Source organism: Lampris incognitus, chromosome 2 (assembly GCF_029633865.1).
Source record: "Lampris incognitus isolate fLamInc1 chromosome 2, fLamInc1.hap2, whole genome shotgun sequence".
Classification (NCBI taxonomy): domain Eukaryota; kingdom Metazoa; phylum Chordata; class Actinopteri; order Lampriformes; family Lampridae; genus Lampris; species Lampris incognitus.
This window is the reverse complement of record NC_079212.1, coordinates 150759558-150782731: the sequence shown is the minus strand read 5'-3', so window position 1 is coordinate 150782731 and position 23174 is coordinate 150759558. Positions and strand designations below refer to the sequence as shown.

The 23174-nt window shown below is 54.4% G+C and overlaps 1 protein-coding gene across 1 annotated transcript; it reads right to left on the bottom strand.

Annotated features, from left to right (window-relative positions):
* Positions 1-14435: 14435 nt before the first annotated feature.
* Positions 14436-20889, bottom strand: LOC130133168 (E3 ubiquitin-protein ligase RNF182). The gene is made up of 6 exons (XM_056301945.1): positions 20875-20889; positions 20215-20368; positions 19728-19795; positions 19407-19524; positions 18988-19232; positions 14436-14618 (listed from the first exon to the last, which is right to left on the bottom strand). The coding sequence occupies exons 1-6, from the start codon at positions 20887-20889 to the stop codon at positions 14436-14438; spliced, it is 783 nt and encodes a 260-aa protein (XP_056157920.1).
* Positions 20890-23174: the final 2285 nt, after the last annotated feature.

The window sequence follows — 23174 nt, the reverse complement described above, 5'->3', positions numbered from 1 at the left end:
TTAACAACGCAAACGGGAGCGAGATCTCTTATTAAAATACAATAAATCACACGTGTGAAACAGATGTAATTAGAGAGAAAAGTCCTGTTACCCTTTATAGTTTAGGTAGATAAAGGTCTCCGTCACATTTGAGTAAAATAATGTCGCGGGGCTGGGTTTAGATGTTCTTATATTAAGTAGTTGGAGGCTGGGAATTATGGTGCGACAACACAGTCTCTGGCGTTAATTAGCCGGGCTAGGCTACGGGTTTAGCAACCCACCTTGCACTGCTCCTGCAGTCTGCAGACGATGACGGACGCTGGCTAGCCTGGCTGGGATGGTCTCACTCTGCAGACACTCGCACTGTCACTGGCTGCACACTCTGATCTCTCTCTGGGGGCTGGTAATCACTCTTACTGGTTCTATTATGGTCGTCGCTGGTTAGTCACTGTCTAGCGTCAGCTCAGTCGAGGTGTAGGAGTCAGGAATGTTACGTCTGATCGCTAACACGTTATGCTAAGCTAACACTGTGTGACAGTCTGTAAACCACTATAACAACTAACTCACGCTGTGCTGTGCAATGGATAACAATAGGCAGCACGCACGCATTCCTAAGTCTCTTCTCATTGGCTAACAGGGTCTCGCGTTACTTTAGTCAGACTGTCTGTCTGTCAGGGAGCTGTCCCGCAACACTACCCCCCCTTTAGATTGTTGAGTCCCTTCAACATAAAGATAAAATAACTCTGGGAACTAGAGTCGGAATTACACCCGGGACAAAACACCCGGCACACAACTAGGCCCGGAACTAAGGGCGTCAAAATAAACTGGTTGGGTGGTCACTATTAAAGTAGGACTCCTGTGACTAGCCTAGTAACCCCCTAAGTCAACTAGTCACGTCCGTCAAGATCAGTCTCGAACAGAGTCCCGGAGCCAGGCAGGCGGCCGGACTGGTCTGCCCCGTCTAGTGGTGGGGAGGGGCAGGGGCTCAGCAACGTCTGCTTCGGCTCCCTCTGGGTCAGGGGCGGAAGACTGCCCGCCTGGAACACGGGCTGCGGCCTCTCGGCGTCGAGTAGTGGTCGGCTCCCCTGGAGAACTGCTGGCAGCCAAGGGCGGAGACAAGGAGGGAGACACCTGGGCGCTCGTGGGGCTTTCATGGGGCTTTCGTGGGGCTTTTGTGGGGCTTTCATGGGGCTTTCGTGGGGCTTCCGTGGGGGGGCCCGATGTGTCATCTTCCTCATCGGGGAACACGTCTTCCAGACGTAGGTCGAGGTCGTCATCGCTCTCGAACCCCTGATCCTCCGCCAGTCCACCGATATCCTCCTGTCGCTCAATCTCTTTGTCGTCCGCTGCCTCTGTTTCCGGATCCTCGAGGTCTTCTCCTGGTGTACTCGGCAGGTTCTCTCCTGACGCCGGAATCTGCAGCAGTGCGTGCCGCCTCCGCTGAATCCAGATGGGTACTTCCTCGGCGAGGTAGGGCAACAGTCGGTCATGGTGGAGGACTCTCTCCTTCCTGCCCTCTTGGACACGGTACAGGACGTTTCCCATCTTCTCTGTTATGAGTGCCGGGCCTCTCCACCGTGGCTTCAACTATGGCGATTGGCCCTTCTTTCGCGCGTCGTCCCTGACATACACCAGATCTCCGGGGTGGAATGTGCGTTGACGGGCCCGCAGATCGTGGTCTTTCTTGCTCCGGAGTTGAGATGTACGGAGACGCTCACGTGCCAGTTCGTGGATGTCTAGCATGTTGGCTTCCAGGTCAGCAACATATTCGGCTGGGGGACTACGATGGGCGTTGGCCTCCTGCACCCGTAGAGTGAGTCCTTGGGGCTGGTGGACTTCACGGCCAAGCATCATCCGGTTCGGCGTATACCCTGTAAGGGCATGGGGTGAGCTGCGGTATGCGCTGGCGAGGAGGTGGAGGTTCTTGTCCCACTCACGCTGGTTTTTCTCTACGTAGCAGCGGATCATTTGGAGAAGCGTCCGATTAAACCTCTCAACTTGGCCATTCGACGCAGGATGGTAAGGAGTCATTCTGGTTTTGGCTATTTGGAGAAGCTCACAGAGGTCACGGAACAGGCTGCTTTCAAAGTTGCGTCCCTGATCTGTGTGGATTTCTAGGGGCGACCCGAACCGGGAGATGAACTCCTGTAGAAGCTTCGTCGCAGTCACTTCCGCGGTTTGTTCAGGGATAGCTGCGACCTCCACCCACCGGGTGAACTGGTCCACCATGACAAGGACGTACTTGTTCCCGGATGCCGAGATAGGGAACGGCCCGACGACATCTATGTGGACCCTGTCCATGGGAGCACCGGCCTGGAACAGTTGCATCTGAGCTCTGCCGACCCTCCCGGAAGACTTGCAGGCTTGGCACTGTGGGCACCGGCGGACAAATTGTTGGACGCTGTCCGCCAGTCCCACCCAGAAGAACTCCCGTTTGACTCGGTGGCACGTCTTTTCTCTTCCCAGGTGGCCTGACTGCGGAGGGCAGTGGCAAGAACGCAGGACTTCTTGTTGGAGGGCTGCTGGAACTATCAGGCGGTAGACAGGGACTTGGCCGGTTCCCTCATCCCAGCGGTAATAGAGAACGTCTCCACGGCGTTCCACATGGTCCCAGCACAACCAGAACTTGCGCACGGCCGGACCCTCCAGGGCTACTTCATCTTGAGACGGTAGCTGGCCTCCATCCTTCCAGGCGTGAAGCTTCCTCAGCAAAGGGTCACTGCGCTGGTACTCTGCCAGCTCCTTCTCGGTATACTGGGGCAGCCAGTTAACAGTGGGTGGCGATGACTGGATCCCAGTGTTTGAGTTCTCGTCCACTGGTGGCTCGGCGGTGTCCACCGGGTTCTGGTCGGGTGTCGAAGGTCTTGACGCCGGATCCGTAGTCGCCGGGGTCCTCGTCGTCCTACGGATCGCCAGGGGGACCACGTCGTCGACATCCTCGTCGAACCTTGCCCATCTCTGGTGTTCACGTCGGCAGTACGGGCAGCCTTGGCAGGGCAGTGAGTCGGGGCTTTCTCCTGCCCGGTAGCAGTCACAAGTTGGCGCTGGCGCCCTTGAAAGTGCATCCGCGTTGCCATGCTTGACTCCTGCTCGATGCTCTATTTTGAAGTGGAACTGGCTAAGCTCCTCAATCCACCTTGCTAGCTGGCCTTCGGGACTTTTAAAGCGGAAGAGCCAGGTCAGGCTGTTGTGATCAGTTCTCAAGGTGAAGTGCCGTCCGAGCAGGTAGTGCCGGAACTGTCTGGCGAACCGGACTACGGCCAGCAACTCCCGGCGAGTTACGCAGTACCGTTGTTGGACTTTTTGGAGGTGGGCGCTGGCATAGGAGACAACCCTTTCCTCCCCCTCTTGGACCTGCGAGAGCACCGCGCCTATACAGGTGTTTGAGGCGTCAGTGTCGAGGATGAACTCGCCATCTTTGGTGGGGTAGGCTAGCACCGGAGTGGATGTGAGTCTCTTCTTCATCTCCTCGAACGCCTCCTGCTGGCGATCGGTCCAGTGGAACTCTGTTCCTTTACTCTGAAGCTCGTACAGCGGGTTGCAGATGAGAGAGAAGTTGCGGACGAAGCGTCGGTAGTAGTTGCACAGCCCAAGAAAGGCCTGGAGCTCCGTGATGTTGGAGGGTGGACTCCAGTCTCCCACTGCCTTCACTAGCTCGGGGTTGGGAGCGATCCCCTGTCCGCTCACTATGTGGCCCAGGAAAAGCACTTCGCTGCGCAGGAGATGACACTTTGAGGGCTTGAGCTTGAGCCCGCTGGCTTGGACCCGCTCGAGGACGATGGCCAGGTTCTTCAACCCATCTTCAACACTGCGGCCAATGACGATGACGTCATCTAGGTACACGAGGAGGCTCTTCCACTGCAACCCGCGCAGGACAACCTCCATGGCCCTCTGGAAGGTGCCTGGCGCGTTGCAGAGTCCGAAAGGCATTCGGGCGTACTCGTACAGGCCATAGCGAGTAATGAAGGCCGTCTTGCATCGGTCAGCAGGATGGACTCCAATTTGCCAGTATCCACTCTGCATGTCTAACGTGGAGAACACGGTTGCGCCTTCCAGGGTGTCCAGACACTCTTCTATCCTTGGAAGCGGGTACGCGTCCTTCAGCGTCAGTTCATTGAGTCTTCGGTAGTCGATACACCATCGAACGCCTCCATCTTTCTTCCTCACCCGGACCACAGGTGAAGCCCACTCAGACGTCGATGGCGTTATCACTCCAGCCTTCAGCATTTCCTGGAGGTGCTGTTCCTCCTCTTGCTGGAACCCCAGCGGTGTGCGGCGGGTTGCCTGGCGTACTGGGCGTCCCTCTCCGGTGTCGATGCGGTGCTGGACAGCATCAAAACAGCCCAGGTCGTCGTTTGCTGCTGCAAAGACCTCCTTGTGCTTGACCAGAAGCTGCAGTAGGGCTCTCTGCTGCCCCTCTTCGAGCTCCTTACTGGCGGCTGCATACAGGGATGACAGATGGTCTGGTAGATCCAAGGCTGTTGCGGACTCCAGCCGTCGCACTGACACTTGTTCCTTCTCCGCCGGGTTCGTGGGGTTCGGCTCTAGGGACGGGGTTTCCTCTGCCTCAACCAACACGCCCAAGCAAACACCTCTCCTTAGGGTCACTTCGCGGGGCGACAAGTTGCATAGTCGCACAGGGACTCTCTTGGCAACGTCGACTACTACACTGCCTGAAGAGACTCCTTCTGCAAGGCCAGTGGGCTCCAGGACGGCAGAAATTCCTGGCTTTGGGCCTTCCACTAGACCCCAGACGTCGCGTTCGCTCTCCGCTGGTAAAGTCGAGGGGCACTCCAGCAGTACTCTGGAAACCGTGTACTCTCCTAGCGACCTGCCTATGACGACAGTGCCGATCGGTTCTCCATCAACGTGTACTTGTCCTCCGACCGAAACTGTGACTCTGGCGGTTAGCATAAAGTCCAGACCCAGGAGAAAGGGGTCGCGGATGGGTGCGACGTAGACGTCCCAGTCCTTGGTCTTACGGCCCAAGCGGATGGTGACTCTATACTTCGGAGTCTCGGTCATTTCGTTCCCCTCCTCCGCGTTCCTCAGGACGGCAGTCCCCACACTTGGCTGACCAGCTAGCTCCAGCTGACGGAAGGTGTCTTCAGACATGACGGTCGCCTCCGCGCCGGTGTCCACAACGCACTTGAGTTCCAGTTTGTTGACCGTGATGGGCACTACCAGACTAGGACCATCTCCTGCTGCTCGGTTTATGCGGGGTGCTGGCTGGCTATCGGCCTTTTCCTTGACGTGAGGGCTCGGTGAGCGGGAGGTGCAGTCTCGTTTGAAGTGGCCCTGGCCTCCACACTGGTAACAGGAGCCTCTAGGGGTGGCGCCCGGACTCGGTGATTGGTAACGCCGCTGCCCATTAGTGCTGCTCGCCGGCCGCTCTAGAGTTCTGCCCCGTTCCTCCTTCTTCTGTTCGGCTGTGTCGGATGTCAGCTGCGGGGGGGACGGTTTCCAGGAACGCCGCATTTCCTGCAGCAGCGTCGCTACCTCGGCTTTCAACTCCTTGATGTCAGCATTTAGGTCGGACTGCGTCGCGCCGGTGGCCGTCGATGTCGGGTTTGGCGCTCCCCCTTTACGCTCATCATCCCATGACACTCGGCGAATCCGCCCCTTAGCTTCGCTCTCCCTTCCAAGCGTTGCTCGATAGTCGTATTCTCGGGCTTCTACCTTCTTGAGGGCGTCTGCCAGGGTCTTAGGTTCGGAGCCCAGGACTTCGTAGGCGATGTTTTGTTGCGCAGGCCTCGCAGGAACGCCTCGGCCGCGAACTCCTCCTGCAGTCCGACGTCGACCCCTGGATAGGCTAGCGTAACCAGCTTCCGTACTTCCTCTCCAAATTCAGACAGGCTAGTCTCCTTCCCCTGCCGAACCTCGCTCAGTTTACGGCGGGCAGTACTTTCGGGTATTTCTCGTCCGAAACGGCGCCGTAGCTGCTCCACCAGCTTTTCGTAGTCCTCGCGGATAGGAGTCGGTTGCGCCATAACGAATGACATAGCGCCTTCTCGCAGTCGCAGGTAGAGCATGTCCAGGCAGACTTCCTTGCTCCAATTCCGCTTCCGGGCCATCCTCTCAAACGGGCCAATAAAGGAGTCCCAGTCGCCCTTCCCATCGTAGGTAGCTAGCAGCTTCACTTCACTTTCGTGTCCTACTTCTCTCCTGTAGCTACTACTCCGGTCCCGACCGTTCCCTACCACTGGACTATTTGTTAGACGGATGGCGGCCCTCCGGTACCACCAGTAGGCGGCGCCGCGTCACCCCGGCTGGGCGTGCTCAGGAAATGGTGACTCCCTTCCGGAAATGCGTTCCGGGCTCTGGCGCTCCTACCACCCCGCTCCGCTGGAGTACTGGTGACAAGGGGTTTGGGATGGTGACTTCTGTTGCGGCCATCCGCTACTGGGCCGACATTCTCCATTCCCGGGGGCAAAGCATATTCACGGGGTCTCACATCCGGTCCGTCTGGACGGGGGACCAGTGGAGTAGTTAACTCCATGTCCTGCACCTCCAATGTTGTAATGCTATGACTGGCTCCATGGCCACTATCAAAGCCCTCCTGATAGCCATTGAATGGCTGCGGGGAACTAGGGAGCGGGTGGAGTCCCGTGCTCAATTGCTGCACAGCGGGAGGTTGGGGATGTGGCACAACTCGCCCGACAAGTACCCCTTTAAGCATGCACTTCACCTCCTCCATTGATTGTTCCTGCTTTTCTTGGTTAAGGAGGGACCGCTCAAACATTTGGGCTAGACGACACATCTGCTTTTCCATTTCGCTTTCCACAGCGCTATCCTCTCCCCCCCCTACAGCACCGTGCTCCACGTGCTCGATCTCCTCAGTAGGTTCCAACATCATCTAGATCACATGCAACGATGGCCTTGATAAAGTGCTACTGCACGTAATTAGCTGGTTGCTAGTTAGCAAGGACGCTAACGTAAATAGCAATAGCACCGCTATTCTGTATGGAGACAGAATGCAATCCAATTTCACCACTTCTGAACACCACTTGTCGCGGGACTGGGTTTAGATGTTCTTATATTAAGTAGTTGGAGGCTGGGAATTATGGTGCGACAACACAGTCTCTGGCGTTAATTAGCCGGGCTAGGCTACGGGTTTAGCAACCCACCTTGCACTGCTCCTGCAGTCTGCAGACGATGACGGACGCTGGCTAGCCTGGCTGGGATGGTCTCACTCTGCAGACACTCGCACTGTCACTGGCTGCACACTCTGATCTCTCTCTGGGGGCTGGTAATCACTCTTACTGGTTCTATTATGGTCGTCGCTGGTTAGTCACTGTCTAGCGTCAGCTCAGTCGAGGTGTAGGAGTCAGGAATGTTACGTCTGATCGCTAACACGTTATGCTAAGCTAACACTGTGTGACAGTCTGTAAACCACTATAACAACTAACTCACGCTGTGCTGTGCAATGGATAACAATAGGCAGCACGCACGCATTCCTAAGTCTCTTCTCATTGGCTAACAGGGTCTCGCGTTACTTTAGTCAGACTGTCTGTCTGTCAGGGAGCTGTCCCGCAACAATAATCCTATTTCTATAAATGTCATAGGATCTTTTTTTTAAAGATATTTTATTTTCACGGACCCCTTGCAATTACACCACGGACCACTAGGGGTCCGCGGACCCCCGGTTGAGAAACGCTGCCTTACAGAACACAGTACAAAAGACAAGCAGCATTGTATCAGACAGCATGAGTCAAAACAAAGCAGGGTAGACAAAAAAAGGTCAATACTGTAACGTTAAGGTGCGTGGATAAGGAGACACGCTGCTGGCCGGCTGGCTGGGCGGGTCTGAGCCTTTAGTCGAGCGGTTAGCGATGCCTCCTGCGGTGCGGGCGCTACGGGTTCGCGTCCCGGCCGCGGCACTTCCTGTGGCGGCGTTGTCCCCCGAATTCGCTACAATACGTCAATATGGTTTGAGATGGGATCTGAAAGTTGAAAGAGAGTCGTTGTGAATTTCTCCCACAAGAAGACCCACTTTGTCAGCACCACCCCTTAAGACTGTTACTCCTCAGGGTCATGAGACAGGAAGTCAGCCAAGACATTCTTGTGTCCTGGGGCCTCATTAATCAATCGTTGGTGCGTACACACCCGTGGAGTTTGGTTTAGCTCTCAGGCTTGTCTGACAGGCTGCAGCAAAGCCTGATGGCTGATGGTAATCCCTTCCCCCTAACATCTGTTGTCTACTTCTTGCAATGAGCAGCCACCCAGGCCTGCAAAGACGTCATGGTTAGCCGATGGTGTCTAAGTCAGGGGTTACCCAGGTTCTACACTGGTCTGTGAGACAAACCTCAGAGCCAGAAAATCCGTGGGTGTGTAAGAACACATTTGTACATTCGTTTTCGTTTATTGTTTATTTGACAGGGACAACGCACAATTTCCCAACTGCACCAGAGTTAGCCGGCAGCTAATTTGCATCTGCAGTCTCTGGGCAGGCAAACAAACAACAATTGATACAGAAGTTAAAACATAACAATACATAAGAAAACTATTGGACAGGCAGACAAAGAACAACCAAGACAAAATAAAAACATGACAACACATCAGAAAACCAGTCTCAAATGTTATAAATACCATCTGATCTATTTAAAACAATGGCTATAAACAGCAACCTGGCCTACATGACAACAACATAATGAATATGGATTTCATCTATTCAGCAACAGTACGTATAATTAGTAAACTGACCTGAAACATCAATGAATAACAATCTGACCTAAACTATGACAGCAGCTATAAAAACCAGTCTGGCCTGTTCAATGGCAGGAAATACAAATGACACACAGTCAGGAGCAGCCCAGGGTTCTGGCTGGAACCAGCCCAGGGTTCTGGCTGGAACCAGCCCAGGGGCAACCTGACCGTAGACTAAGAAACATCTGGTAACCACTCTGAATAAAAAGCACAACAAAAACCCTGAGTGACATCTAAAGTAAGTGCAACATATTAAAGCAAGGACATGTATTTGTGATTACACGTTTGTGCTGAGGTACATACGAACGACTGATGAATGAGGCCTCTGGTCTGTACTGGACCTGAAAACCACATGGCTAAATAAAGATACCAGCTGCTCATCCTTGCGTTAGTGCTTCCTTCTGTGGCTCAACTGCAAACGTGATCAGCCTCAAGCACAAAGTCTTTACCAATGAGGTCATGCTTCAAAGTGTCTAGAGCCCATTTAACCACCCTTTTCAACCATGAAGTATCTCACTTCCTTTGGAACGAGTCTGTGACTTACGCACTGCACCGGCATCTGGCTCTTCCATTCTTCAGGAATGCTTGGACCTCTCCAGTCAGGGAGCGTCACTTGACTGGAACGTTCTCCGCCGGATGCCCCCAATGGCCGGGCATCACGTCTCTCCCAAATAACTTGGTTGTCAGAGCGCTACGCCTTGAGCTCGGTGGAGAGGTTAGAGACGGTTGCTGCACCTTCCAACAGCTGCGGACACTCCTGATGGTCCTGCTGCACCCCCTGCTGAAGCTGGGCACACTGCTGCTTGACTCGATTCCTCCTCTGCTCCTGCTGCTTGCCTTCCTGCTCCCTCCTGGTACCACTGTCAGACTGTTTCCACACCGGATGTCGCCAAAGACTGAGCAGTTCAGCACAACCTAGTTTATCTGGCACTTGACTGTTGCCCCTTGCTGGCCAAGGACATCGTGACCTTCAGGCGCAGCAGTTACTTGATGTTCCTTTTCTCAGGTTGGTATTTCTTTCACTGCCTCCTACTGGCCTGGATCCCACCACTGCCTCCTACTGGCGGGAAGCCTGATCAGAGTGACTCAAAACCGTTTCCATTTAACAAAATGGATTTAATCACAGGGTGTAGCTACATGTCAAACAAAAGAATATGTACAAAACAAAAACAAAAAACAAGTTAACAGTTAACTCAGCTTAACTCAACAAAACTCAACTCATAACAATTGAGCTTAAATGAACATCATGTGCACACATCTACACCCTGATGTCCTACAACCCTAACAACTTCTCAGGAACTGCTTAAATACTCCTGGAGTCAATCAGCAGCACCTGCGTTTATGAGGGACGAACGGGCTGAAGATGTTTAGGAACAACGGACTAAAACACTTCACAGTCTTTAAGCCTTTATTAAGAAGCCAATAACAGTTTCCATGGCAACAAAAAACAAACAGTCAGAATACAAGAGAAGGATCAGGGACTCCAACACTTCACATCAGACTGGATAGGAAGATGGACCAGTAGCCCCTGTCTTTACAGACCCAAACAGCATCAACCAATAGGAATGGGCGCTGAACCACAGCTTGGGCGACCCGGAAGCACATCCAGACCTGTCCCGTCTCAGCAGCCCCCAGGCCTGTCCCGTCTCAGCAGCCCCCAGACCTGTCCCATCTCAGCAGCCCCCAGACCTGTCCCGTCTCAGCAGCCCCCAGACCTGTCCCGTCTCAGCAGCCCCCAGGCCTGTCCCGTCTCAGCAGCCCCCAGACCTGTCCCGTCTCAGCAGCCTCCAGGCCTGTCCCGTCTCAGCAGCCCCTAGACCCGGCCTGTCTCAGCAGCCCCCAGACCTGTCCCGTCTCAGCAGCCTCCAGGCCTGTCCCGTCTCAGCAGCCCCCAGACCTGTCCCGTCTCAGCAGCCCCCAGACCTGTCCCGTCTCAGCAGCCTCCAGGCCTGTCCCGTCTCAGCAGCCTCCAGATCTGTCCCGTCTCAGCAGCCTCCAGATCTGTCCCGTCTCAGCAGCCCCCAGGCCTGTCCCGTCTCAGCAGCCCCCAGACCCGGCCTGTCTCAGCAGCCCCCAGACCTGTCCCGTCTCAGCAGCCCCTAGACCCGGCCTGTCTCAGCAGCCCCCAGGCCTGTCCCGTCTCAGCAGCCCCCAGACCTGTCCCGTCTCAGCAGCCCCCAGGCCCGTCCCGTCTCAGCAGCCCCCAGACCTGTCCCGTCTCAGCAGCCTCCAGGCCCGTCCCGTCTCAGCAGCCTCCAGGCCTGTCCCGTCTCAGCAGCCTCCAGGCCTGTCCCGTCTCAGCAGCCCCCAGACCCGGCCTGTCTCAGCAGCCCCCAGGCCTGTCCTGTCTCAGCAGCCTCCAGATCTGTCCCGTCTCAGCAGCCCCCAGGCCTGTCCCGTCTCAGCAGCCCCCAGGCCTGTCCCGTCTCAGCAGCCTCCAGGCCTGTCCCGTCTCAGCAGCCTCCAGACCCGGCCTGTCTCAGCAGCCCCCAGACCCGGCCTGTCTCAGCAGCCCCCAGGCCTGTCCTGTCTCAGCAGCCTCCAGATCTGTCCCGTCTCAGCAGCCCCCAGGCCTGTCCCGTCTCAGCAGCCCCCAGACCCGGCCTGTCTCAGCAGCCCCCAGACCCGGCCTGTCTCAGCAGCCCCCAGACCCGGCCTGTCTCAGCAGCCCCCAGGCCTGTCCTGTCTCAGCAGCCTCCAGATCTGTCCCGTCTCAGCAGCCCCCAGGCCTGTCCCGTCTCAGCAGCCTCCAGGCCTGTCCCGTCTCAGCAGCCTCCAGACCCGGCCTGTCTCAGCAGCCCCCAGACCCGGCCTGTCTCAGCAGCCCCCAGGCCTGTCCTGTCTCAGCAGCCTCCAGATCTGTCCCGTCTCAGCAGCCCCCAGGCCTGTCCCGTCTCAGCAGCCCCCAGACCCGGCCTGTCTCAGCAGCCCCCAGACCCGGCCTGTCTCAGCAGCCCCCAGACCCGGCCTGTCTCAGCAGCCCCCAGACCCGGCCTGTCTCAGCAGCCCCCAGACCCGGCCTGTCTCAGCAGCCCCCAGGCCTGTCCCGTCTCAGCAGCCTCCAGACCTGTCCCGTCTCAGCAGCCCCCAGGCCTGTCCCGTCTCAGCAGCCCCCAGATCTGTCCCGTCTCAGCAGCCCCCAGACCTGTCCCATCTCAGCAGCCCCCAGGCCTGTCCCGTCTCAGCAGCCCCCAGACCCGGCCTGTCTCAGCAGCCCCCAGGCCTGTCCCGTCTCAGCAGCCTCCAGGCCTGTCCCGTCTCAGCAGCCTCCAGGCCTGTCCCGTCTCAGCAGCCTCCAGACCTGTCCCGTCTCAGCAGCCCCCAGACACGGCCTGTCTCAGCAGCCCCCAGGCCTGTCCCGTCTCAGCAGCCCCCAGACCCGGCCTGTCTCAGCAGCCCCCAGACCCGGCCTGTCTCAGCAGCCCCCAGGCCTGTCCCGTCTCAGCAGCCCCCAGACCTGTCCCGTCTCAGCAGCCTCCAGACCTGTCCCGTCTCAGCAGCCTCCAGGCCTGTCCCGTCTCAGCAGCCTCCAGGCCTGTCCCATCTCAGCAGCCTCCAGACCTGTCCCGTCTCAGCAGCCCCCAGACACGGCCTGTCTCAGCAGCCCCCAGGCCTGTCCCGTCTCAGCAGCCCCCAGACCCGGCCTGTCTCAGCAGCCCCCAGACCCGGCCTGTCTCAGCAGCCCCCAGACCTGTCCCGTCTCAGCAGCCCCCAGACCTGTCCCGTCTCAGCAGCCCCCAGACCTGTCCTGTCTCAGCAGCCCCCAGGCCTGTCCCGTCTCAGCAGCCCCCAGACCTGTCCTGTCTCAGCAGCCCCCAGGCCTGTCCCGTCTCAGCAGCCCCCAGACCTGTCCTGTCTCAGCAGCCCCCAGGCCTGTCCCGTCTCAGCAGCCCCCAGGCCTGTCCCGTCTCAGCAGCCCCCAGACCTGTCCCGTCTCAGCAGCCCCCAGGCCTGTCCCGTCTCAGCAGCCCCCAGGCCTGTCCCGTCTCAGCAGCCCCCAGGCCTGTCCCGTCTCAGCAGCCCCCAGACCTGTCCCGTCTCAGCAGCCTCCAGGCCTGTCCCGTCTCAGCAGCCTCCAGACCTGGCCTGTTTCAGCAGCCCCCAGACCTGTCCCATCTCAGCAGCCTCCAGGCCTGTCCCGTCTCAGCAGCCTCCAGATCTGTCCCGTCTCAGCAGCCCCCAGGCCTGTCCCGTCTCAGCAGCCCCCAGACCCGGCCTGTCTCAGCAGCCCCCAGACCTGTCCCGTCTCAGCAGCCCCTAGACCCGGCCTGTCTCAGCAGCCCCCAGGCCTGTCCCGTCTCAGCAGCCCCCAGACCTGTCCCGTCTCAGCAGCCTCCAGGCCCGTCCCGTCTCAGCAGCCCCCAGGCCTGTCCCGTCTCAGCAGCCCCCAGACCTGTCCTGTCTCAGCAGCCCCCAGACCTGTCCCGTCTCAGCAGCCCCCAGGCCTGTCCCGTCTCAGCAGCCTCCAGACCTGTCCCGTCTCAGCAGCCCCCAGGCCTGTCCCGTCTCAGCAGCCCCCAGACTGTCACTTAACCCAGTTTCCCAGTTTAACTGGAAGGACTTACTGGTGATTAAATATCAGAGGATGTCCTTCTTCAGACTAAAATATACAGACGGAATAAAACAGCTATACATTTGTCATTTGCAATATTGGGCTATACAAATAAAATTGCCTTGACTTAATCAGAACCCATCGTTTCAATAAAATGGAGAAACAAAATCTAACCAATTCTCAAGGGGATAGCAGCTATGTAGCAAGGTTAGTCATTGGTTAACAGAATGAAAACACTTTTACAGACTTTACATATACAATAAAGGTCAGAATTCCGTCTCGTGTGGATAAACAGTGTGGTAGACTCCAGGATGTCCTCTACTGGCCAGAACTGGTCAAAACAACATTGGCTGCTTGGCAACGTTCTGAGCTCTTGCCACAACAGCCCCGAGTCCGTTCACATCCAGTTTAACCAGTTCAGTAGGGTAACAGACACACACTTGTTCTCATCTGACGGGAGGGACAAGCTGCTCTGGTCCAAAGCTGCTCAGTATCTGACTTGACAACAGTAAAGTGGGCGGAAGGTGGACCCCAGACACTCCAGTATGAGGCCAGCCAGGGGTGTCTGGATAACTTCAGCAGAGACACAGAGAGAGAGAGAGAGAGAGAGAGAGACAGAGAGAGAGAGAGAGACAGCGAGAGAGAGAGAGAGAGACAGCGAGAGAGAGAGAGAAAGAGGGAGAGAGAGAGAGAGAGACAGAGAGAGAGAGAGAGAGAGAGAGAGAGAGAGAGAGAGAGACAGCGAGAGAGAGAGAGAAAGAGGGACAGAGAGAGAGAGCAAGAGAGAGAGAGAGAGAAAGAGAGACAGAGAGAGAGAGAGAGAAAGAGAGACAGAGAGAGAGAGAGACAGCGAGAGAGAGAGAGAGAGAGAGAGAGAGAGAGCAAGAGAGAGAGAGAGAGAAAGAGAGACAGAGAGAGAGAGAGAGAAAGAGAGACAGAGAGAGAGAGAGACAGGGCTCCACCTTCAGGGCTGGTTCCACAAACCAAGTTCTTCCAGGTGAAGGTGTAATTTTCTGCTTCTGGTCTGATTGGTTCTGGTCTCCACACAGAGCTTGGTCTTGATAATGCTGGTATTCTCAGATGTGTGTGTGTGTGTGTGTGTGTTGGGGGGGATGTTTACAGGTCTTGGTGTGTGTGTGTGGGTGTGTGTGTGTGTGTGGGTGGGTGTGGGTGTGGGTGGGTGTGGGTGTGGGTGTGTTTAGGTGTGTGTATGTTGTCGTGCGGCCAGGCTCTCCAGCAGTTCGTGGCAGAGACACTGACAGAATCCATAGACGACACACAGCAGGAGTGTGGAGGGCACCAGGCTGACCAGCACCACGCCCAGCCACAGCTGGCTGATCATCAGCAGGTAAATCCCCAGAGGCAGAGAGCTGAAGTACACCTGAAAACACAAACACCACCCTTCAACACAATCACCAACAACGCTACACCCTTCCAAAATACTACAGCATGTTGAGTTGACTACAAGTCACCAAGATACTACAGGATGGATGCTTCTTCTTACTCACATCTGTCATGTCTGACTGACTACAGACAGACCGATAGACTGAGTCCCCAACCAGGTCCTCAGGTAGCAGCAGTGCTGCTGGTTTTCTACTCTACCAGGTAGTTCAGTACATTCACCTGATGTTCTAGTCATTCCTTCCACTTGTAGTAGACTTTATTTAGATCATTTCTAAACCCAGCCTTCTGGAGAGTCTGGCATCTACCACCTGGTTGTCTTCCCCATGTCCCCCCGACCAGCTGTCCCCAGTCCTCTACCGCTGGAATCTACCACCTGGTTGTCTTCCCCATGTCTCCCGACCAGCTGTCCCCAGTCCTCTACTGCTGCAATCTACCACCTGTTTGTCTTCCCCATGTTCCCCCGACCAGCAGTCCCCAGTCCTCTAGTGCTGGAATCTACCACCTGTTTGTCTTCCCCATGTTCCCCCGGCCAGGTGTCCCCAGTCCTCTAGTGCTGGAATCTACCACCTGTTTGTCTTCCCCATGTTCCACCGACCAGGTGTCCCCAGTCCTCTACTGCAGGAATCTACCACCTGTTTGTCTTCCCCATGTTCTCCCGACCAGCTGTCCCCAGTCCTCTAGTGCTGGAATCTACCACCTGTTTGTCTTCCCCATGTTCCCCCGACCAGGTGTCCCCAGTCCTCTAGTGCTGGAATCTACCACCTGTTTGTCTTCCACATGTTCCCCCGGCCAGGTGTCCCCAGTCCTCTAGTGCTGGAATCTACCACCTGTTTGTCTTCCCCATGTTCCCCTGACCAGGTGTCCCCAGTCCTCTAGTGCTGGAATTTACCACCTGTTTGTCTTCCCCATGTTCCCCCGACCAGCAGTCCCCAGTCCTCTACTGCAGGAATCTACCACCTGTTTGTCTTCCCCATGTTCCCCTGACCAGGTGTCCCCAGTCCTCTACTGCAGGAATCTACCACCTGTTTGTCTTCCCCATGTTCCCCCGACCAGCTGTCCCCAGTCCTCTAGCGCTGGAATCTACCACCTGTTTGTCTTCCCCATGTTCCCCCGACCAGCAGTCCCCAGTCCTCTAGTGCTGGAATCTACCACCTGTTTGTCTTCCACATGTTCCCCCGACCAGCAGTCCCCGGTCCTCTAGTGCTGGAATCTACCACCTGTTTGTCTTCCCCATGTTCCCCCGGCCAGGTGTCCCCAGTCCTCTACTGCTGGAATCTACCACCTGTTTGTCTTCCCCATGTTCCCCCGACCAGCTCTCCCCAGTCCTCTAGTGCTGGAATCTACCACCTGATTGTCTTCCCCATGTTCCCCCGACCAGCAGTCCCCAGTCCTCTAGTGCTGGAATCTACCACCTGTTTGTCTTCCCCATGTTCCGCCGACCAGGTGTCCCTAGTCCTCTAGTGCTGGAATCTACCACCTGTTTGTCTTCCCCATGTTCCGCCGACCAGCTGTCCCCAGTCCTCTAGTGCTGGAATCTACCACCTGTTTGTCTTCCACATGTTCCCCCGGCCAGGTGTCCCCAGTTCTCTAGTGCTGGAATCTACCACCTGTTTGTCTTCCCCATGTTCCCCCGACCAGGTGTCCCCAGTCCTCTAGTGCTGGAATCTACCACCTGTTTGTCTTCCCCATGTTCCCCCGACCAGCAGTCCCCAGTCCTCTAGTGCTGGAATCTACCACCTGTTTGTCTTCCCCATGTTCCGCCGACCAGGTGTCCCTAGTCCTCTAGTGCTGGAATCTACCACCTGTTTGTCTTCCCCATGTTCCCCCGGCCAGGTGTCCCCAGTCCTCTAGTGCTGGAATCTACCACCTGTTTGTCTTCCCCATGTTCCCCCGACCAGGTGTCCCCAGTCCTCTAGTGCTGGAATCTACCACCTGTTTGTCTTCCCCATGTTCCCCTGACCAGCTGTCCCAAGTCCTCTAGTGCTGGAATCTACCACCTGTTTGTCTTCCCCATGTTCCCCCGACCAGTAGTCCCCAGTCCTCTAGTGCTGGAATCTACCACCTGTTTGTCTTCCACATGTTCCCCCGACCAGCTGTCCCCAGTCCTCTAGTGCTGGAATCTACCACCTGTTTGTCTTCCACATGTTCCCCCGACCAGGTGTCCCCAGTCCTCTAGTGCTGGAATCTACCACCTGTTTGTCTTCCCCATGTTCCCCCGACCAGCTGTCCCCAGTCCTCTAGTGCTGGAATCTACCACCTGTTTGTCTTCCCCATGTTCCCCCGACCAGCTGTCCCCAGTCCCCTAGTGCTGGAATCTACCACCTGTTTGTCTTCCCCATGTTCCCCCGACCAGCAGTCCCCAGTCCTCTAGTGCTGGAATCTACCACCTGTTTGTCTTCCACGTGTTCCCCTGACCAGCAGTCCCCAGTCCTCTAGTGCTGGAATCTACCACCTGTTTGTCTTCCCCATGTTCCCCCGACCAGCTGTCCCCAGTCCTTTAGTGCTGGAACCTACCACCTGTTTGTCTTCCACGTGTTCCCCCGACCAGCTGTCCCCAGTCCTCTAGTGCTGGAATCTACCACCTGTTTGTCTTCCCCATGTTCCCCCGACCAGCAGTCCCCAGTCGTCTAGTGCTGGAATCTACCACCTGTTTGTCTTCCCCATGTTCCGCCGACCAGCTGTCCCCAGTCCCCTAGTGCAGGAATCTACCACCTGTTTGTCTTCCCCATGTTCCCCTGACCAGCTGTCCCCAGTCCTCTAGTGCTGGAATCTACCACCTGTTTGTCTTCCCTATGTCCCCCTGACCAGCAGTCCCCAGTCCTCTAGTGCTGGAATCTACCACCTGTTTGTCTTCCACATGTTCCCCCGACCAGCTGTCCCCAGTCCTCTAGTGCTGGAATCTACCACCTGTTTGTCTTCCCCATGTTCCCCCGACCAGCTGTCCCCAGTCCTCTAGTGCTGGAATCTACCACCTGTTTGTCTTCCCCATGTTCCCCCGACCAGCAGTCCCCAGTCCTCTAGTGCTGGAATCTACCACCTGTTTGTCTTCCCCATGTCCCCCTGACCAGCTGTCCCCAGTCCTCTAGTGCTGGAATCTACCACCTGTTTGTCTTCCCTATGTCCCCCTGACCAGCTGTCCCCAGTCCTCTAGTGCTGGAATCTAGCACCTGTTTGTCTTCCACATGTTCCCCCGACCAGCTGTCCCCAGTCCTCTAGTGCTGGAATCTACCACCTGTTTGTCTTCCCCATGTTCCCCCGACCAGCTGTCCCCAGTCCTCTACTGCTGGAATCTGATATTTTATGGTATTGTTTTTAGAAATGGATTTATGTAATTGTAAAGTTGTATTATTTGGTGTAATTTTCACAACAAATTTAATCAGGGGTTGTGTCTGGAACATGCATATGCTGAAACATGCCATATACTAATACTACATACTACTAGTGCTACATACCTCTTTAGGATGTTGTACTCCATTAATACGCATTTAGGATGTGGCTTAATTCTCTTACACTGTTCTCAGTCAGTGAACAGAAGAGAAAACCAGGTTGTACAGCTCTCGTGACTGATGCTTTTGTCCCAAAGCCATACTATACACTAGCAGTATGTCGTATTTACTGTGTATTATTCTTCATAGATTAATAGTGTGTCAGTATGTCAGAAATTAAAATACTAACAATTTTGTATTTACAGGAAATGATGCAACGCGTACGCCGACAGAAGAGCAACAAAGGAGATTCCGCCAATTTAAAAAAAAAAGTTATTAAAATGTGCTTTGGGTTGTTTTACTTGTTTTTTGCTTTCATTAATTATTCTTTTATTCTTTCTTCTTTTATTCTTTTCAATTATTCTTTTTACTATTCTCCTTTGACATGGCAAAGATGCTCCCGCAGAGGACAGCTGGTTCATCTGTTTTCCCCAGTAAGTCAAGTTCCAGCTTGTTCTCGTTAGCCATGTGGGTTATTTATTCACCGTTGATGGTTAACTTACTGCTTGGCTTTGGGTTGTGTCATCATCCGTTTTTGTTTTTGTTTTTTTCAGCTCCTCCATTTCCGCATCACATTGCACTATAGGACAAGGGTGTCTTCCAACAGCACACTCAAAAATCAATCAGATTTTGGATACAAGTTCTTAGCGGTATACTCGACTTTGTCAGTTTTCCACTGTGAACACACTAAACACTCACAACACAGCTAGACGTAGTATGTAGGATGCATTCGGGACACGGGGAGGGTGTTTTTAGACCTGGAACAACAGCTGACTGTATCCATCTGGCGGGACAGAAAGCAGCAGGACTCATGGTACTTGAGGCCCGAGGACTGTGAAGTACTGTATTAAAGGAACTAACCATACACAGCACCCCCAGCAGGCAGCGTGGGAAACTGCGTGATGTCCAGGAGTGACATTTCTGTGCAGGAAGGTGGCAGGGCAGTGACTCCAGACTTGGGGGGCGGTACAGTCGCACCATGTTGAGCATGCTCAGTGAATCTGAGGAGGGACAGTCTCCAGGGAGCTCCAGGATAGTGATGACCAGACAGTCAGAGGAGCCGTGGGAGGAGTGAGAAATGCCTCCTCCTCCTCCTCTTCCTCCGTCTGCCTCAGCACCTGCTTCACGCATACAAGACAATAAAATTTGCATTATTATTTTTCAATGTTTTGTCCCAAGAGGACTTTATAAGGATAAACCGGATGAACTAGTTGGAGAGACCCAGTTGATCGACAACAGTTGGGGATACCAATAGGAAACCATTTTAAAAGTGGGTTTACCAGAAAGATCAGCAGGACTCAAGACCACCTCCCCTCCATTTGCTACTCCTCCTCTCCGGGCACGGTCCTGACAAGAAAGAACTGCCAGGATGTGTCGGTCATCCTCCATCAGCCAAATCTGAATGAGAGGAATGAGGAGAAGGAGATGAGAGTAACTTTGTATAGTAGTAGCAGCTGTTAGCGAGTGTTTTGTATCTTTCCTGTGGTGTGTTGTGCTGCATGGTAGAGTTGGATTTACATCTGGAAGATATGCTAAGAAATGTGCTGATGAGCCACCCTTTATTGTTTAGTATTTTGAAAACCATGCAGGAGGAGCCTTACCTCTTCATCAGGCACATGAGTTTCATGGCGACAGAAAGGACAACTGATGACTGAGGGTGACGACTCACCTGGAAACCAATCAGAAGTGGGGCAGATGATGTAATAACCAATAGAAAGACACAGCCTGGCTGTACTGAGCCTATCTTTCAGAGGTTGTAGTAGTGGTATAAAGTAGCACCAGGTGTTATGATAGTGTGTTGTGTTGTACTATACGATAGTACAGCACACTACTATACAGGATGTTAGACAGCCTTCTGACAAAGGTGGTTGAACAATAAACTGGCTGAAACCAGATCAGGATTCTACCATCCACCCAGCAAAAGATTGTAAGACCAGTGTTCTAGATGCATGTGGTAACATGGCCCTGATGTTGTACCACACAGTGGTAACCATAATAACACGGGGCTAGTGGTGTGGAGCACAGTTAGTTCTCTGGTACCAGGTAGTGACATCAGTCCTGTACACCTTCCTGTTTCTTTAGGCTCACCCATGTGCATCATCTTCTTCAGACATTTGGCACAAACACGGTGGAGACAGCCCAGAAGTTTTGGTTTGCGGCTGCGTGTGTCGTAGCGGTTGTAGCAGATCTTACACTCCAGCTCCTCCAGGGTGTAGACCAGAGACCCACCCCAGGCCTCCACCTAGGAGGAATGCACAAATCAAATCTTATCAGGGGATCCCACCACCTCTACTAAGAAACTGGAACCACCCCCGTAGCCAGCTATAAGGCCGATGAATTCTGGACCTTGGTAGTGTGTGTGTGTGTGTGTGTGTGTGTGTGTGTGTGTGTGTGTGTGTGTGTGTGTGTGTGTGTGTGTGTGTGTGTGTGAATTAACATAATTTGATGTCTTGATGCATGCTCAATAATCCAGGTAAGGAAATCCCAGAAAGTTGAGTCAGTTCATCTGGACACAACATTTAGTGAGAGAAACGTTTCATCACTCATCTAAGTGACTGTCAGTCTCAGCTGGCTGCAGGTATCTCCATCCTTGTCAGTCTCAGCTGGCTGCAGGTATCCCCATCCCTGTCAGTCTCAGCTGACGGCAGGGATCCCCAACCCTGTCAGTCTCAGCTGGCTGCAGGTATCCCCAACCCTGTCGGTCTCAGCTGGCTGCAGGTATCCCCATCCCTGTCAGTCTCAGCTGACGGCAGGGATCCCCATCCCTGTCAGTCTCAGCTGACGGCAGGTATCCCCATCCCTGTCAGTCTCAGCTGACGGCAGGGATCCCCAACCCTGTCAGTCTTAGCTGACTGCAGGTATCCCCATCCCTGTCAGTCTTAGCTGACTGCAGGTATCCCCATCCCTATAAACAGCACAGTTGCAGAATGACCCAAACCAGCACAGTTGTGTTATAATTGAAACCAGCGATCAGTTCATATGCAAATTGCCATGAACATTAATTAAAGTTAAAATGCCCACATGTACCATTCACAGAGGATTGGGGAATAGTTGCAGTCACAGCACTGGAAGATGGTGACAGATGTACTGTTATCCCTCCGCCTCGGTTCAGGGATGGCCGTTCCCTCTTCACATAGATGGCCTCTTTGACTCCCCGTTCAAAGCAGCGTTCCTCCCATCAAGGATGTTCACATCTTCATCCCTGAAAGAGTGGCCACTGGCCTATAGATGGTGTAGACTGTGGAGGCATCCAGGAAGATGCCCAAACAGTGCACCAGCCGATCAAAGAGAAGAGAAGGGCAATGTTTGTCTAAGCGTAAACCAGTGGGGATTCCGTATGTGGCGGGAGTGTCGAACCAGTTAGGACGCATATTTTCCAAAAACTGCATCTCCAGTGCTTTCAAACCCCAAAATACACAGTGCCAGAAGTTGGCCCGCCCCAAGAATTGGGTCCCGCAGCAAAAACAGAGCAATATAGTGTAGCTTTTAAGTGCCAGCAGGATTGCCATGAATTGTGCACCGGGAAAACCAAACAGATTCTGGTGGCCAAGAGGATGGCACAACACAGGAGAGCCAACACGTTAGGCCAGGACTCCACAGTCCACACCATCTACAGGCCAGGACTCCACAGTCCACACCTTCTACAGGCCAGGACTCCACACTCTACACCATCTACAGGCCAGGACTCCACAGTCCACACCATCTACAGGCCAGGACTCCACAGTCCACACCATCTACAGACCAGGACTCCACAGTCTACACCATCTACAGACCAGGACTCCACAGTCTACACCATCTACAGGCCAGGACTCCACAGCCCACACCATCTACAGGCCAGGACTCCACAGTCTACACCATCTACAGGCCAGGACTCCACAGTCCACACCATCTACAGACCAGGACTCCACAGTCTACACCATCTACAGACCAGGACTCCACAGTATATACCATCTACAGGCCAGGACTCCACACTCTACACCATCTACAGGCCAGGACTCCACAGTCCACACCATCTACAGACCAGGACTCCACAGTCTACACCATCTACAGGCCAGGACTCCACACTCTACACCATCTACAGGCCAGGACTCCACAGTCCACACCATCTACAGGCCAGGACTCCACAGTCTACACCATCTACAGGCCAGTGGCCACTCTTTCAGGGATGAGGATGTGCACATCCTTGACAGGGAGGAACGCTGGTTTGAACGGGGAGTCAAAGAGGCCGTCTATGTGAAGAGGGAACGAACATCCCTGAACCGAGGTGGGAAGGGGGGGGTGCTAAGAGTACATCTGTCACAATCTACATGTGGAGCCCTGCTGGTTATTCCCAGGTCTCATTTTGTTACAAAGGATGATCGAGCTTTTGCTGTTGGAGCCCCCACACTGTGGACCTTGCTTCCTGTTGAGCTAAGACGAACCAAGTCTCTAGCTTCTTTTAAATCTCGTCTTTTTATGAAAGCTTTTACAAATGTTTGATATTTGCTTGTATTTATTCATAGTTTTTATTTTTACTTTTACTTACTTCGTCTTACTCTTATTTTTGCCTTGTCTGATTTTATTTCTTTGTAAAGCACTTTGTAACATTGTTTTAGAAAAGTGGCAAAAGGCAGTCTTGGTGATCCCCCCCCCCCTCTCTTTTTTCTCCCCAATTGTATCCGGCTAATTACCCCACTCTTCCGAGCCGTCCCGGTCGCTGCTCCACCCCCTCTGCCGACCTGGGGAGGGCTAGAGACTACCACATGCCTCCTCCCATACATGTGGAGTCACCAGCCGCTTCTTTTCACCTGACAGTGAGGAGTTTCACCAGGGGGAAGTAGCGTGTGTGAGGATCACGCTATTCCCCCCAGTTCCCCCTCCCCCCTGAACAGACACCCCGACTGACCAGAGGAGGCGCTACTGCAGCGACCAGAACACATACCCCATCGGCTTCCCACCCATAGACAGGGCCAATTGTGTCTGTAGTGATGCCTACCAAGCCGGAGGTAACACAGGGATTCGAAGCAGCGATCCCTGATCGCCGAGATATCGTATCCAGTGAGAAATGG

Excerpts from the sequence above, each read along its gene's own strand:
- LOC130133168 (XM_056301945.1), bottom strand. Across the intron at positions 19,796-20,214 it reads GAAGAAGATGATGCACATGG|GTGAGTCGTCACCCTCAGTC; the intron begins GTGAGCCTAAAG and ends ATTGGTTTCCAG. Across the intron at positions 19,525-19,727 it reads CTCATGTGCCTGATGAAGAG|ATTTGGCTGATGGAGGATGA; the intron begins GTAAGGCTCCTC and ends CCTCTCATTCAG.